General features: G+C 43.1%; 1 protein-coding gene and 1 pseudogene across 2 annotated transcripts in view; one reads left to right on the top strand and one right to left on the bottom strand.

Annotated features, from left to right (window-relative positions):
* Positions 1–15,448, bottom strand: part of EPB41L4A (erythrocyte membrane protein band 4.1 like 4A) — a 254,773-nt gene extending 239,325 nt beyond the window's left edge. For both annotated transcript variants that reach the window (XM_024743369.1, XM_024743370.1), the window contains exon 1: positions 15,175–15,448. In XM_024743369.1, the coding sequence (XP_024599137.1) occupies positions 15,175–15,273 (99 nt within the window). In that variant the 5' untranslated portion in view covers positions 15,274–15,448. The remainder of the gene's footprint in view (positions 1–15,174) is intronic.
* LOC112398664 (collagen alpha-1(III) chain-like) lies at positions 15,272–16,733 on the top strand (annotated as a pseudogene).
* Positions 16,734–16,954: the final 221 nt, after the last annotated feature.

Consider the following 16,954-nt stretch of genomic DNA (forward strand, 5'->3'; position numbering starts at 1 on the left):
CCAAGGTTAGCTGGTGTGACCAACAAAATACCGCAGAAGTAACAGGATATTATATGCGACTGTGGCTTCCATTTTGGGCTTTCTCTCTCTCTAAAATCCCTTGCTATGTAGGGAAGCCAGCTGCCACGTTGTGAAGACACCCAGGAGCCTATGAAGAGGCTCATGTGGTGAGGAACCATGGCCTGCCAACATGCCCGTGAGCGGGTTTGGAAGCAGACCCACCATCCCCAGATTACCAATGCCTCAGGCACAGTTTGGGTGCAGCCTCAGAGAGACCCTGAACCAGAATCATTCAGTGAAGCTGCTCCTGGATTCCGGACCCACAGAAGCTGTTTGGGATAAATGTTTGTTCTTTTAAGCTGCTAAGTTTTGGATGTAACATGGCACACAGCAACAGATAACTAATACAGAGACAAAATCTATTATAAACTGGCAGAAGGCAACTTATAGTCTCTATTTACCCCATTTATTGTGAATATCCAAATCATGAGCTGTGCAAATATTAATTTGCTTGTTTTATGAGATATCACCCCAAACCTGGCCAGGGATATTGCATAATGGATGGTTTATATACCATATTACCTTGCTGGACTCTGAAAAATTTTGAATCTTCAAACACACCTACCCCAAGGGTTTCAGATAAGGCACTGCAAACCTATATTCACTTTTTCTAAAATTCCTTTCCTAATTAACCCCACCTTGGCATATAAGAAACATCATTTCTTATAAGAATATCTATACCTCTTAGAATCTCCACCATATAACCCAGTACTTGATTATGAACTGTATTGAATTCTGTTGTTTTATAAGTAAATATTTGTCTTTCCACCTAAAAGTTAAATTTCTTTTAACTTTTTAAACTTCTTTTAATTATGAGGCAAACTCCATTCCTCATATTAAACCTAAACTGTCATTTCTCATGACATCACCATTTTTAACTGACAGGATTAGTAAAATATTAAGACAGCAAACTTGTGTCTGTCTCTTCTTTCTTCCCCTCCTCCAATTTATTTTACCACCTAGGACTGCATTTGTTAGCAATGGGACTTCTTTCAGTCATACTGGGGTACAATGATTTTAAAACCTCAAGTTTTTAAACATGACTTATATGTTCTGTATAATGTTCAGTTTGTAACTTTTTAAAGTGTGGATATAGAGATGGATAAGCAGGAGATATAAGAATTGGTTATTTGGGGAGCTTTTTTACTTACAGTATTTAAAAATGCAAGAGTCTGGATGTGAAATTATGTAAATTTCACTCAAATACTTATGAATCAAATCACTGTTGAACAAAAGATTTGTTGCTGTGTAATTACTGTCTTGTATGCATTTGAAAGAATTAAATATACTTATGTTTGAAGGAAAAAAAAAAAGGCAAGAGTGTTCCCTCTATTTCATCATCCCTACCAGAAATTCTGGGTGCTACTGGGTACACAAGTTCTGAATAAAATCTCCTAAAAGTGAGTTCACAAAGCAATACCTACAATTACAGACACACAGCACTGGTCCAGACCCCCATACACCCTCACACTCAAAACCTGTTTATCTTCATGTAACTACCCCAGAACATTATGTAAAAACAGCATCTGAAAGAAAAAGAAGCTGGCTCTCTGAGAAATTCTGGAAAATTTGCACATCCTCCAAGTGCCCTTGTAAACAGCAGCAGATGCATGAAATAATCATCATCGGGGGAAAGATCTATTAGCCTCCTGATGATTGGCCCATCTTAAACCTTTCAGCAAAAGAGCAATTTTACCTTTCTACTTTCTTCTCTTGCACCCTCCCTCAGGCAATAAGAAGGGTCACTAATCAGTTTTTAATTTTCTTTCCTGGAGAGATACCAGAATGGAGCTGTAAGAATTCAGGATAAAGACTTTACAAATAAAGACCAAGGAAAAACTCTGAGTGATATGAGCTCTAAAACCATGGCCATAACCATAAATTATTCTAGGCCTTTTAAATAAATAAGCATTTTCAAAAAAGCCAAAAAATTAGAATGCAATGCAGTTTGTATCATTCTGAAAAGAAATTCCACATAAGCAAACTCTTTTCCAAATTGGGAGGGGGGGAAAAAAAGATTCTTTAGGACAGAAGAGTCTCTCCCTCATAAAACCTACCCAGAAAGAGTTCCACAAATCCAAATGCCAAGGCTGCAGAAGGTAATCAAGCCAGATGTAGGCCTAGAAGGACTTAATTTAAGGGGGGGGCGGGGAGGAAATGGGGAAGGGTTAGGAGCATGGAAGAGATGGGATTGGCAATAAATCTAGATGATTTTCAATAAATTCTGACCTCTTCCCCTATAATCAGCTCTCAGCCCTTCCTCCCTTGCAGGCTTCAAAGAAACTGAGGGTGGGTGAGCACTGAGAAATTACCAGACAGGAAACCAAGAGACAGGGTTCTAGGACCATGTGCTGGGCTCTGTCAAATCACTGCCCCTCCCTGGGTCCCTGTTCCCACAGCTGTGGAATGAGAGGACTGGATTAGATGATTCTAAATGCCCATGCCGAGTCTAGCTTTCTATGGTAAGTGAAAGCCAGGCTGTTGTAACTCATGTCATCTCTTCCACATTCTCCCCGGGTGTCTGCTGCATTTTGGAGCAGCATCACAGGGCTGAATTAACTAAGGACGTGTGACCACACTCAGATTTGGTGCAGAGAACCAGACAGTTGAACTACTGGGCAAAGAATGAGTGGCTGGCAAAAAAAAAAAAAAGCAATGACAAGTAGAAACCAATTTGTGTGAAAGATTTTGACACACACAGCTGTGGCATTATCTAGATTCTAGACATTTGAAATTTTCTTCACAGAGGAAACTGCCTGTAGCCTGCGTATCTACTGGGATTTGTCAAGTGTTTGAATACTACCAATTTTAAAATGCACAATCCAGACAAAAGATGTAGAGCTTCTATTATGCCACTTTCAATACCACTAAGATTTGCGACCATTTGCCCCAGTCATAGGGAATTCAATCCCATGAAGCCACAGTTGCTCCCTAGGCTTCAACCTGCAATCACACTAGGAATCCTGGAGGTTCAAGGCTGAAAGGAAGTCATGGGGATTGGGGAGGGTGTGTGCATTCAGAAGTGGTCTTCTAGCCACACCTACATTATTTTCCCAGGGGGAGAACACTACACATTGCACTCTCAGGACAAATCTCTAGCAAATTCTCAGTGTGTTGCCAAGTAATAGATGAAATCCGCATACCTATTTAAATGACATCAACTTTTTGAACATGCTACATCTTCACCTACCAAAACTAACGAAGAAAGTTATTCATAAAACATATGCTAATACTCTTTTCCAGCCCTCCATCAAGTAATTTACAGAAGAGCCTGGAAGGACCAAAGGCAAATCCTTTACACAACGTAAACAGCAACACTCAAAAGCTTATACAGAAAAGATTTTGGAAATCTAAATATTCAACAACCAAGGTTTCAAGTTACAAAAGCAACAGCAGCATGACTAAAACAATCTTTCTATCAGTCTTTCTTCAAATATGACAAATATTGACTGAGCACCACCATGGGCCCGCCACTCTTCTAGGTACTCAGGGATTTAAAAGTGAATAAAATATACAATACTTAACTGCCACCACGAAGTTTACAGGAAATTTTGCTCAAAATATTAAATGTCAAATTTGTTTTAACTGGGAGTGTTTTCTCTGCTGAATTACACACACCTACCCTGCCAAGGAATTAGTAAAACTAAACAAGATGCATAGATAGGCATGTCAATCAATGGAACAGAAATGGGAGTCCAGAAATTAACCTTCATATTTATTGTCAATTGATTTTTTGATAACAGTGCCAAGACAATTCAATGGGAAAAAATCGTTTTTTCAACAAATGAGCTGGGGCCACTGGATATCCACACGCAATAGAATGAAGAATGGATCATAGACCTAAATGTAAGAGCTAAAGCCATAAAACTCTTTAAAAATATACAAGTAAATCTCCATAACTTTGGCGTAGGCAATGGCTGCTCAGATATGACTCCGAAAGCGCAGGAAACAAAAGGATAAATTGGACTCCATCAAAATTTAAAACTTTTGTACGTGAAAGGACACTGTCAAGAAAGTAAAAAAAAAACCCATAGGAGAAAATATTTTCAAATCAAGTATCTGACAAAAAACTTGTATACAGAATATATATATATATATATATACTTTAAACACTTATACTCAATGATAAAAAGAAAAATAACCCAATTTTTTTAACTGGCAAAGAACAGATATTTCTCCAAAGATGATACACAAATGGCCAATAAGGACATGAAAAGATGCTCAACGTCACTATTTTTCAGGAAAGTGCAAATCAAAATGACAATGAGATACCACTTCACATCCAAAAGGGTAGTTATAATCAAAAAGAGTAAAACAAGTGTTGGTGAGAATGTGGGGAAATTGAAGCCCTTAGACATTGCTAGTGGGGATGTAAAATGGTGCAGCCACTGTGGAAAACAGTTTGCAAGTTCCTCAAACTGTTAAACCTATGACCCAGCAATTCCACTGGGTCATGTACCTCCCTCCCACTGAGGGAGGTACACATGCAAGAGAAATTAAAACACATGTCCACATAAAGACTTACACATGAATCTTCATAGCAAAATTATTTATAATAGCCAAAGTCCATCAACTGATGAATGGACAAATATAGTATATCCATGCTATGGACTATTATTCAGCAAAAAAATGGCTGAAATACTAATACATACATTATGAATGAACCTTGAAAACATTATGCAAAGTGAAGCCAGTCACAAAAGACCATATATTATACAAATCCACTTATATGAAATGTCCAGAATATGCAAATCTGTAGAGGCAGAGAGATTAGTGGTTGCCTAGCAGGAGCAGGTAAGAGGGTTGGAAGGAAATGAGGACTGCTAATAAGTATAAGGTTTCTTTGTGGAGTAATGAAATGTTCTAAAATTCATTGTGATGGTGGTTGCACAACTCGGTAAATATATGAAAAGCCATTGAATTGCACACCTTAAATGGGTGATTCGTATGGTCTGTGATTTATATCTCAATAAACCTGTTTTTAAAAATTAAATGAGAAATTAAGGAGTCAAGGAGAAATTAAGGAGTCAAGGAGGTACACTCCTTGTACCAGGGAACCTAGAAAGTAAAGAGGTGAAAGATGTCTTTTCTTTCTCAGATTCATTGCTTATGTCGATCTGGAAGTACTTTTCTTATTCAGATTAATTCACCCAGTCAACAATCATTCATTGATTCCTTAGGAACTCGGCTTGACTTGGGGATCCCATAAAAAAGATACAGTCCCCTCCCCTCAAGGCTTTCCATCTCCAGTAACAACAGCTCCCTCTCATTAGGCACAGGGCTCAGGGTTTCACGTGCAGTATCTCAGGATAATAAGCTGGAGAACTTGACCCTAATTTTACAGATGAGGAATCTGACTCTAAGGGTATGTGACCTGACCACATTTACAGCACTAACACATGGAAAGGAGACCTGAAGCCAGATTTATCTATGACCTAGACCCACTCTCTCTTCATCTTACTATACTGCTCCCAGGGCAAGGTGGGCAGGAAAGTACGGAAACTCCTGCAATGAAATGCAGGCCTGATTCAGGTCAGGAGAGGGCCTCTCCAGTGCTTCACCAAGGAGAAGTCTTCAGAGAAGGTGGCATTTGAGCAGAACCCTGCTTGATGAGAGCTGGGACTTCACTCAAACAAGATGAGGTGGGGTGGGGCTTTCCGGACAGAAAAAGACCAGGGTGAGAGGGAGTGTGGAGAATTCAGACTAGAATGCAGCTCCCTCTGGCTAGAATCCGTGAGAGGCATATGGTAGCAGTGGGAGGAAGGTCAGATAGAGGTGGGGTCCGATCATGAAGGGCCATGATGCTCAGGAATATAAACTAAGCCACGGAGGTTGAGAACCCGTGGGAGTATCCAAGCCAGGGTGAGAAAGGCCACGCTAGAGGCAGTCACAGGGGATCATGCTGGTGGCTACTACAGGTGTCCAGCTGAGAACTGAGAGTGGTCCAGATCAGGGCAGGAGCAATCAGAGGAGGGGAGAAGAGATGAATCTGGAATATATTTAAGAGGTGGAATTACAACACCTGGAAGGCTGTGGAAATTTACAGAGAGCCCAGGTGCCAGAATCCTGACCAGAGGGGCAGAGGGCCAATAGCACCCACAACTCCTACCTTTCCTCCTGACTGAACCCCTCCCCCAGTTGCCAGCTGCCTTGGGAAAATGGATTCCACCCCCACCCAGTCCCAGGGAGAATCTGTTGCCCTAAAGATGATCCCATTGCCATTATAGCTCAAGAATGGCCACAAGACTTGTTCTGCTAAAAGACACAAGGGAAAGTCTGGTGGGGAACTTGGAGAGAAGGAGTCTTCTCTCCTTTCTGAAGAAGAGCCTGTCTCTATTCCCAACTCACGTATTGCCATGTGCAAATATTGTCTCTAGAACCATTACCCATCTGCATATGACCCTGTCTCCCAAGATGACAGAGCCCCGAAGAGATGCAGAGAAGCTGGGAACCTGATGTGAACAAATAAGCTTCCTCACGTTAAGAGAATCTGCAATGGAATCTCTGCAACCGAGAATCAAAGCATCTTAACTGATGAAGACGGAGAGTGGCCTCATTCGCCTAACTAGGCAGCACAAGAAGAGAGAGTCTGGAGCGAACAGAAGGGCTTAGACATCGAGTGTGACCTCCAGCAGGCAATCAGAAATACAAGTCAGGTAAGAGTGAGGAAGTCCGGACTAGGGGTACAGATGCGAAGTTTCAGCATCCCAGTGGTAGCTGAGGCAATGTGAATAAAAATACAGAGACCTGAAAAGTCACTGGTACCTATGGATATCGAACCACCACTGTTCCCCGACTTCTAACAACCACCCATGCCTCTCAGAGAGCCAGTGTCACTTTGGGCAGGGGTGGGGGATTAGATATCCCAAACTGGAATTCAGAAAAAAAATTATTAGCAAATAATAGATCACACATAATGATAGCTATCATTTATTGAGCACCTTTTATCCTATGTGCCTAAAATTCTTTTCTTAAATTTGCACAGTCATCCCGTGAGGCAGTTATCACACTCCTCAGCTTACAAATGAGGAAAGGGAGGCTGGTTCAAAGAAGAGTCCTGTAGTCCATCACAAGACCAACAATTTCATAGTAAACCAGGATTCAAACACAGGGCAGGATAGGGGAAGGGGAGAGATTGAAGATGACCACACAGCACCCCAGTTAGGAGGCTGGTTGGTGCAAAGTGGGAGCAGTGAGGATGGTGGATAAAAACCAATTTTGACAAGTGATAATTAAGGCAGCAGAGGCTCCAAGACCGCTTCTCAAACACGGCTCTGAACGAAGGGCAAAGTGGGACGTGAGTGGTTTAAAAACTCAAACGGTCTCGGTGGGCTAGCTCAGAAACTTGACCCCCATTCAAGTCACTGTTCCTACGGAAAGCTGTATTCTACGCAAGGTACTTTCTACCCAACTTCCAGGACGCTGTGCCCACAGAGTTGGTAGCGCTGAGCATCACTAACTGCGCTTCCTCACGTGCTCAGAACACGGCATTTCTCGACAGTCCGCTGCCATATTTGGATCCCTCCTTGGTCTCAGTCAGCTGATTCCTCCTCTGCCATCTGACCTTTTGGTCACTGACCATGGGGGCTAGCACTCAGCACCTCTCGGGTTTCCCTGCCTGCCACAATCTCCCTTGTTTTAACTTCCACTTGGCATGTCAGTATCCTTGAAAACAAACTTCTTACCCCTTTGGAAGCCACTGCCAGGCCCTCTCACGACTTCAGCGATTACTGGGAGAGCCTCTGCAGAGAGCCATCTCAGCCTTTGGGGATTCAGCAAGAGTGTTTAGTTACAGAGAAATGGATTAACAACAGGCGGCACTAAGGAAAAGTGACTGTTTCACTTTAAAAAAAAAAAAACAGGAAATCATGGTTCAGAGGGCACAGGAATGCAATCCACATTTCTGAGAATGCTACAGACTCTCCCAAGTGTGGTAACAGGCTTTTTGAGTCACAAACTAAACTGGCTGGTTCCTGACCTTAACACACCTAGTCGAGACCCAAACAAGTGATAACAGAGGCCTGGTTAAACTTAACACGTGAGACTTAGAAACAAATCTTGCTACGCAGGAGCAAACGTCAGTTACTCTTACCCCCCAAAGCAGGCTAACCAGGAGCATTATGTATAAGCTGTACGCGTGGCTAAAATATCAGAGACAAAAGCTCGGTCAAAGCAGTCAACCCCAGAGAAGCCGCAGGGTTATGACAAATCTGACATCTGATGTGTCCTGTTTATAACAGGCCTGCAGAAAAATCCATTGTGCGTCGGAATGAAAAACTTAACATTTGTCATAAAAACCCTGTATTTAATTTCTCGACCCTGTGTTTTCCATTATGCCTTAGAGCAGTGTCAGATGAGATTCAGGAGTAAAATGGGTGGTACAGCAAGATTAAAAATTATACCAATGGTCCCCGATTGTGTAAACCCACACTGTGAAACCAACTGATACTGTTCTCCAATGGTTTACAGAATAGGAGACAAGGAAGAAAAGCAAAGTGTGAGGATCTATTATCCATTCGTGAAATATGCCCTTCTTCCAAAAGACTCTCGAGCTATAAGGGGAAAGTTCTACTTTTTAAAAAGAGAGAGAGAGGGAAGGATTCAGTAGTTACTTCTACACTACAAAGCTGTTGGTAACTCGTGTTTTCTAAAATGGCCGCTAGTCAGCTCTTCAATGCGCTACATGCACCCAGTCCACGGCACCATCTCATTTTCTACCCATTATCAATATAAAAATTAGAGTATCTTGGCAACAGATTTTTCACAGTGAGATTCTCTTTATTCTAGGTCTTTTCGAGTAAAACTAAAATGGCAAAGGAACCTCATTATCCAGAAGATTTTCAATATGGCCTATTCCAACGGTAACACTCCATTCATTCTTCTATTCAAATTACAGTGAATAAGCATCTATTACATGTGGTGTACAGCTCTAGCTGCTGGGGATCACGGGCGAGGGCTTTCAGGCTTCTGGGGGAGACAGACGTGTCCAGAAATAATGCCTGCAGTGTGGTAAGGGCTATAACAAGAAGCGTGCAAGACACTGACAAGCACTTAACTTTGCCAGGGCACGCCGGGTCTAAGTCTTTCTAGCAGATGGGACGCTCAGTTCAAGTCTTAAAGGATGAGCTCAGATGAGCGTGTGCTTAGGGAAACACAAAACAGTGCCACTCAGTGGGAATCCCAAGCATAAGGCACAAGCAAGTCTGGTATGTTTGGGAGACTGAGCAGTTGTGCGTGCCCATATAGAGCAAGTCGTTTGGGTAGGCACACAGAACTGCTGAAGGTCTAGAGCAGGGAGGGTGGCAAATCAGACAGTGAATGGTGGACTTTATACGCAGACAGGAATGAAGCACTAAAAGAAGGAGAGGATAAGGAACGGAGGAGAAAGAATCTAGACCAACATTTTCTGAGGGCTTACCACATGCAAAGCACCTTGAACTTATGAAGTGGGTATGACTTTGTTCCCATTTTACAGATGGGGAAATTGAGATTCAGAGAAGAAAAGTATCTTTCTGGAGGCCCCACAGCTAATAAGTAATCAGTGGAGCCAAAATGTAAATCCAGGTGGTCTGATGCTACAGCCCATGCTTTTCATCACTTCAGTATATTGCTCCTAGTCTAAGAATATTAAGCAAGTTAAAGATACAGATTTCATATTGTTTTCACTGACCTATAAGGCACATGACTCACTCCTCCAAAAGAGAAAAAAGAAGGCATCCAAAAGTCAGTTTGCATCCAATGTGTACCAAATAAAGGAGAATAAAGGAAACTGCTACCCTCCACAGCAGTGGTTCTCAAATGAGGGTGATTTTGCCCATCAGGGGACATTTGGCAACATCTAGGCATATTTTTGGTTGTTAGAACTAGGCAAGAGGTGCTACTGGCATCTCATGGGCAGAGGCTACAAATACTGCTAATTATCCTGCCATGGAGCAGACAGCATCCCACAACAAAGAATTGTCTGGCCGGACTAAGATACAACCTGACACAAACCACTGAAGAAAAGATGAGTTTCCCATCTTGTTTTGTAATAAAAATAACCAACCATTGTCCATACAGCTAATGGACAGTCGAGTCTGGACTTCTGACCCTGCAACTTAGATTTAACTCTATCGCCATCTGCTATGGTCTGAACGTTTGTGCCCTCCTGAAATTCATATGTCGGAAACTTAACTCCCAAGGTAATGTGTTTTAGGAGGTGGGGCCTTTGAGATTAGCGCCCTTATTTTTAAAAAAAGGCCAAAAGAGCTCCCTAGGCCCTTTTGCCACATGAGGATACAACACGTTTTCAACCTGGAAGAGGGCCCTCACCTGACCATGCTGGCACCCCGATCTCAGACTTCCAGCCTCTAGTACTATGAGAAATAAATTTCTCTTGTTTATGAGCCACCAAGCCTGTGGTATTTTCTTATAGCAGCCTGAACAGACTAAGACACCACCCATGCTCAAAAGAAACAAAAGCTCTGCATTAGTTTAAGTTTAGTTCAAAGTTTGTTTAAGCTTAACATTACAGAATTCAAGGACAATTACACTAATGGGGCTGCAAAAAGTATGATTCACCATCAACCAAGAAAAGTATAAGTCCCTATAAAAGGATAGCTAGCCATTACCTGCTAGAGGTAACAAACAATTCTTTCCCCATTATATTGCTTTTAAATCACTTTTAAACCATAAATGATAAATGACATTTTTAATAATTTTTTTCAAGAAAAACTTCTTGTAAAATTGAGGGGGCACTTAAGTCTGAGGATGTAATGTATAACATGGTATTTATAGGTGATAAGGCTGTATTGTATAATTGAAATTCGCTAAGAGAATAGAACTGAACTGTTCTCAACAACAAAAAAAAGTAAATATGTGAGGTGATGGAATGTTAATAACTCAATGGTGGGATGGTGGGAATCCTTTCACTATATATATATATTATATCATCACGTTGCACACTTTAAATATATTACAGTTTCATTTTCAATTATACCTCAATAAAGCTAAATACTTTCAATCATTTTTTAAAAACAAAAAAAATATGAAGGGGCATTTATACAGTAGCTGATCTTAAACAGTCACCACATGGATATCATATCTGAATTTTAGAAACCTAGATGCAGTGTGGAAGAGGGGTACTTCTATCCCAGTTACATCTAATTTACTAATTTACTAACCACAGCCTAATTTACTAACTACAGCCAATCTTACGTTAACAGAAATGTTGGTGTATGATTACCTGCTTCAACCTATGTTTATAAGGTCCCTGACTGTGTACTTTATGTAGTTGATATTAAAAGGTATAGATATACACTTAATGTGATTTGTGGAAAACTACTGTTTTTCACTTTTTCCGAATTTTCTCAGATGTTTTCTTTACCAGTCCAAATGGAGTGAAAATTACAATCCTTGGTAAGGGAGACGCATATAATTTAAGTCCCCAACTTCTGTTTTTCTAGTTTATTAGGAAGTTTCTGATCAAAACATCAAAATTGACTCATGATATTCCCTCAGGAACCTCAGGATGATTAGGAAGTAACTTCATTTAAAAGTTAACGGATGAATTTAACTTTGTGAATTGTACGCTATATCTCAATAAAGTAGTTTTTTTAAAAAGTTAATGGAATTTCCATCTTGCTGTCATATTGGTTTCATTAATTTAGTCAAATACCTTGAGGCAAAAATAAGCACCTCAGTGTTTATTACATTACTACTCAGAGGACTAAAATCTTGCTGAAATGAAAATACTAACCTAGTTCACATTTGCAGCAGCAATTAGGAGGACTAAATCATCAAACCTTGTGATTTTTTCCCTAAAAATCTTTTGCTAATCAAATGACAACTTATAAAAGTAGTCTGAGCCACATTCAAGTTTTGCTTTCTAAGAGAACAAAAAGAAGGATCTCTACCTCCCCCAGGACATAACAAAAGTTTCCCTGAACAAACACTGCTCAAAAAACCAAGAGACCAACCACAGCAGAAATTCTTACTAAAATAAACAACAGAGATAGCAGCAGAGAACAAACAACTAAAAGCTATTGTGTGGCTCCACACACAACCAATAACATTCAGTTTATATAAACTTGGGTTTTTAAATCTTGCAGAGGGCTCAAACTACGAACTGCACGCAAAAGACTTTCTGCTTGACAAGGTGAAGTTAGCTCTAAAACAAGTTAAGAAGGCAAATTGCTACATCACATTAGTATGAATACAGACACTGGGTTTTATTTTTCTAATTATTTTTAAAACAGAAAATTATTTTCCATTTAAATGCTACTCATCTTAACACATAAGATGTGTAACTATTGTCTTCAGGCTGAAATGCTTTCCATAGGCCACACATTGATTTTTTTTTTTTAAGTTGATGAAAAACTTTGATCTGAGTTGCAGAAAAATCACTTCATAACTAACTTTTCAATGAGCAATTTGGTGCTTAAAGAAATCCAGAGAGTGTTTTTCAAAATAGCACACAGAAAAAAATGTTTTACCAAGCTTCTCTCATATGTTTTCTACTTAAATTTACTACAATTTATCTTCTTTAACCTACAGTGCCTTATTATAACAGTAATGCCAGCAAATTCTTAAGTAACCATTTAGGAAACAGTAAAATTCCTTCCATTAAGGGATGAAATACGTGAATAATTTTACCACAGAATTAGATATCTTCATTTGAGAAAGAATGTGAAAAGGGGTCATCTCAAAATAAATATTAGATAATATTTTTGAAAAAAGATTTTTCTATTTTAATTTCAGGGGAAAATGTCACATGCTTAACTTCGACTTTAATTAGTGATAATCAAAATTATCAAGAGTACTATCCTGGGGGAAAAACACTGTAATAGTAGTTATTGGCTATTAAGTTTGGAGTAATTGCTTACTATTTCATTTACAAACTAAAGTAGGAGTTAAAGAAAAAAAAAATAATAATAAAGCAGGAGTTAAAGAAAGTGCCAAGTATGTACATAACAATAATATACATATATTCATTCAATGTTTGAATACCATCTACGTGCAAGATGCTGTTCATACGTTATACCATTTGTAAATATATATATATATGTGTTTAATTTAGTACATACCACAAGCAGATAGGTGCTTAACACATGCATTTTATGGTAGCATGGTAGTTACAGATAAGGTGGTTAACTTCAGCAGACATCTGTGTTACACATATGGCCATCAAAATAATTGTGGCATGCTTTTGTGACACTGAAAGAGGGCAAGCCTGTTGCAAAATGATTACTTCCAACAAAAGCATGCTTAAATTATTGTTCAGTTAAATGGCACATATCCAAAATAACAGCATTATAAAGTTGCTATTGCATTTGAATCCATCACCAATTTTTGACCTATTTGTAAAACAAGATAAGCACCATCAGGATATAAAAAGTAATTATGGATCAGGATTTTTAATTCATGTTTCATGTTTCTTTGACAAAAATATTCCATTTGATTCTGAGTCTTGGCCGCTCTCGTGACAGAATAATGTACATGTTCCACAACTGACAGGAGTAGGGCTTTCATGATTAAATAGGAAGCTCACACACCAGATGATTTTAGACTTCAGAAAGATTTCTATGTTTTTTTAGTAACAGATCATCAGTTATCTTTCTCTAATTGTTTCGAAGCCAAAGAGAATCTATGTATTATCAAAAATGTATGATTTTTTTTTTTACTTTTGTCTATTTTGTGCTCACAGTACCCCAAAGAATGTTACATCATCTTGTAAAGTAAGTTCTTTTCCTGATTTCATAGGGGTGGGGGGGATTGGAAGTTGGAACATAAAAAGCTAAAAATATACAATGAACACTCTCCCCCCTCCCCCCGAGTCTTTTATTGTCCTTGAAAGGAAACACTAAATGAGAATCTGACTGACTTTTGCGTATTAAAATTACAGAAGAAACAATATTCAAAACAATTTCCTAAAGGGTTAACTGTATCTTGTGGCTTTAATTGATCATTTTTGCCCTCTTTCTCTGACCAAAAAAAAAAGAAAAATGACAGCTGTGAAATTAAAATTCTGTACACCAAGAACGGTAATAACAAAGCTGAAGCTTTTGGCCAAGAACATTTACTCTAGTGTGCATAAAGCTATGTAAAATCTGATTCACACAAGGAAATGCCCAGAGCCTACGCCATTAGGATTAACTTCTGAGATGACAAGACTAGGACAAGACAATTGGCAGCCTGAACTTGATTTCTCAGACAGCCTCCTTGGCGGGGGGAGGGGGACGGTTTCCCTTCATCAGACTCAGCTGCTGAGGTATCTAAAATGCCTAAATGATTTAAAACTGAAGGAGAAAGGGAAACAAAACACTCGGGATTCCGATCATCTCTAGGTAGCTACGTTGTTGCGAGAGAAAAACTAGCGCGCAGGCGCGTCAGTCAGGTTGTCAACCGTAAACATAAGAGCTCGCCAAAATTAAGGAAGTGAATGTCTGCAAGCTCCCACAGCCTTTTTGTTTGGGTTCTCTAGGTTAATACCAGTAATTGCATTATAATGACGTACGAAGAGACGCAAGGTTATTACCTCGTTTGGAGAGATGTTTACTTAAATGTTGGGATAAACCAGGTGGCTTTTGGAAAAGGAAATTATTTTCCGGCCAAACGTAGCATTACCCAACCACAAACACAGGCGACACAATCACAACCACCCAATAAATGTGTTTCAACGAGTGAATTATTTTACTTCCCCAATAATCCTATCAAGAAAAAAGGTCTTCAACAAAGCCGAGGGAGATCGTGCCTTCAACACTGTATGCTGCCCGTACAATCAATTCTGCGCCTCTTTGGGAGCTGCGGGGGCCTTAAACGCTTTTGGAGGAAAACGACGTAGGGAAGTTTGGGTCTCAGCTGCAGGACGGTGGATTGCAGCTGAGAGCTTGGTGCATGGACCCTCCTACAAGGCGTCAAACTTACTTTCCTTTATGAAAGACTCAAAGTTAACTCACCCTGACACGTCCACCCTCCACCTGAGCGCGGGGGGCAGCTGCCGTTCGTTCCCACCGTGCAGAGACGCCACCGCCGTCCGCCCCGCCCGGGTGACAGCCCTGGGACAATGCCGCGGAACCCCCGAGCCTGCCCGGCTACGCACCCCCGACCCCGAACATGCCCCCGGCCCGCGCCTACCTTGATGCCCTGCTGCTGGGTGGTGAGGGTTAACTTGGATTCATTCAGAAGCAAAACTTCGCAGTAAAATTCTTCCGGAACAGCGCAGAAACAGCCCATGTCGGCTGTGGCCGGCCTCAGCCAGAGGAGAAAGCTGCGACCCAGGCGCTGAGCCGCCCCCTCCCCTCAAGCGCGAGGCATTAAGTTATTGTCCGCACCGCGGCGAGGTCGAAAGGACCAGTTCCCGGCGCGGTCCAGCGCGGCGTGGACCAGCAGCGCGGCGCGGACCAGCAGCGCGGCGCGGACCAGCAGCGCGGCGCGGACCAGCCGCCCGGCGCGGACGTAAGGTAAGGAGGGCGGGGAAGCCCGGGAGAGAGTCAGCGCCCGCGAGCGGCCAGGGAAGCGCCGGAGGAACTGGGCGCAGAGGGCGGCGGCGCGTCCCCGCGCATCCTGCGGCTCCGGCTCCTCCGAAGGCGGGGGTGCCGCGACCCCAACCGCAGCCCTGGGGACGACAAAAATCTCCTGTCAAAGGATACAAGAGGCAAGAAAAGGGAGAGACGACAGCTCTAGGCCGTCCCCGTACTTGGAAGCCCCTAGAAGCTCTGCAGCCGCCTCCACCCACGCCCGCCTGGAGCGCTGCAGCCACGCACCAGCCTCCTCTCCGCCTCCGGGGTCCCCAGCGGACGCGCACTTCCAGCTCCGACCCCACCCCGCAGCCCCCGGTCCGGTCCGCCAACTGGGGAGCACTCGGCTGTTCCTTTGTGTCAGGGGTACCCACGACGTCCCGGCCCCACTAAAGGGGCAGTGGCGAGGGTCGTCACTCAGTCGGCTACCTCCACCTACACCTTCCCAACCCGCGGGCACCGAGAAGCCCGAAAAGGGTCGGAAAGAGCTTCGGGCTCCTTACCGCGACCGGCGAGTGGAGGTCAGCTCGTCGCGGGGCGCAGCTCCCGTCTGGGGATCCCCGAGTTCATCACGGGGCTACGTGTGGCCAAGTTGAAGCTTTCCCTCCGAGAACCCCCTGCCCGGGCGGCGGAGTGCTGCTTCCCCGGGAGATTCAGAGAAGCGGGCAGTCGGGGGACTTGCGGGCGGAGGAGCGGGCGCCCCGGCTGGGAACGCGGCCGGCGGGCTGGTGGGGTTTGCCCTGGGCGCGCCAGGCCGCAGCGGCTCCCGGGAAAGTTCTCTTGGTGGCGCAAGGGATGGCGCCCCGGGCAGGAGTAGCCCAGGTGCAGCTGGGCCGGGCCCGGGCGTCTGCAAAAGGCCCTGGAGCGAAGCGGGGACCCAGTGGCCGGGAAGGGGGCGCCCCTTCTGGGCGGGATCTCGGCCGGGGATGGAGGGTGGAGCAGAGGTGGTCAAATGGCGAGGTGCGGAGAGGTCCGCACAGGAACCTGCGCGACGCAGGAGCGGGTCCGCCTTGCCGTCGCAGGCCCTGGCCCGGCTCGCTGTATGGGTTTCCCGGGGAGACCTGGAGGCTTGCTCTAGGAAGGCAGGCGCAGCGAGGGTCGGACCCCAGCTTTCCGCGCGCCCAGTCCCACGCCCTCCGCGGGACCGGCTGTGTCCAGGATTGGCGGGCACAATAGCTCTGAGGCTGCAGTGCCCCCTGGTGGGAACTCGTGTCTGTGCACAAGCAACCGAGGCTGAGCGGCGGGTGAGGCAAGGCCCCCGCTGGCCTTCGGAGCAGGTGCAGTTTGTGCACTTCAGCTGGGAACCAGAAGGAAGTTAATGCAAGTGAAATAGGAGACACAAGGGGAGGACGCGGGCCAGGGTGGACGGTAGGCCTCCCAGAAATCTTCTCTACTTT

The sequence above is a fragment of the Neophocaena asiaeorientalis genome, unplaced genomic scaffold (assembly GCF_003031525.2).
Source record: "Neophocaena asiaeorientalis asiaeorientalis breed wild unplaced genomic scaffold, Neophocaena_asiaeorientalis_V1.1 scaffold26, whole genome shotgun sequence".
Classification (NCBI taxonomy): Eukaryota; Metazoa; Chordata; class Mammalia; order Artiodactyla; family Phocoenidae; genus Neophocaena; species Neophocaena asiaeorientalis.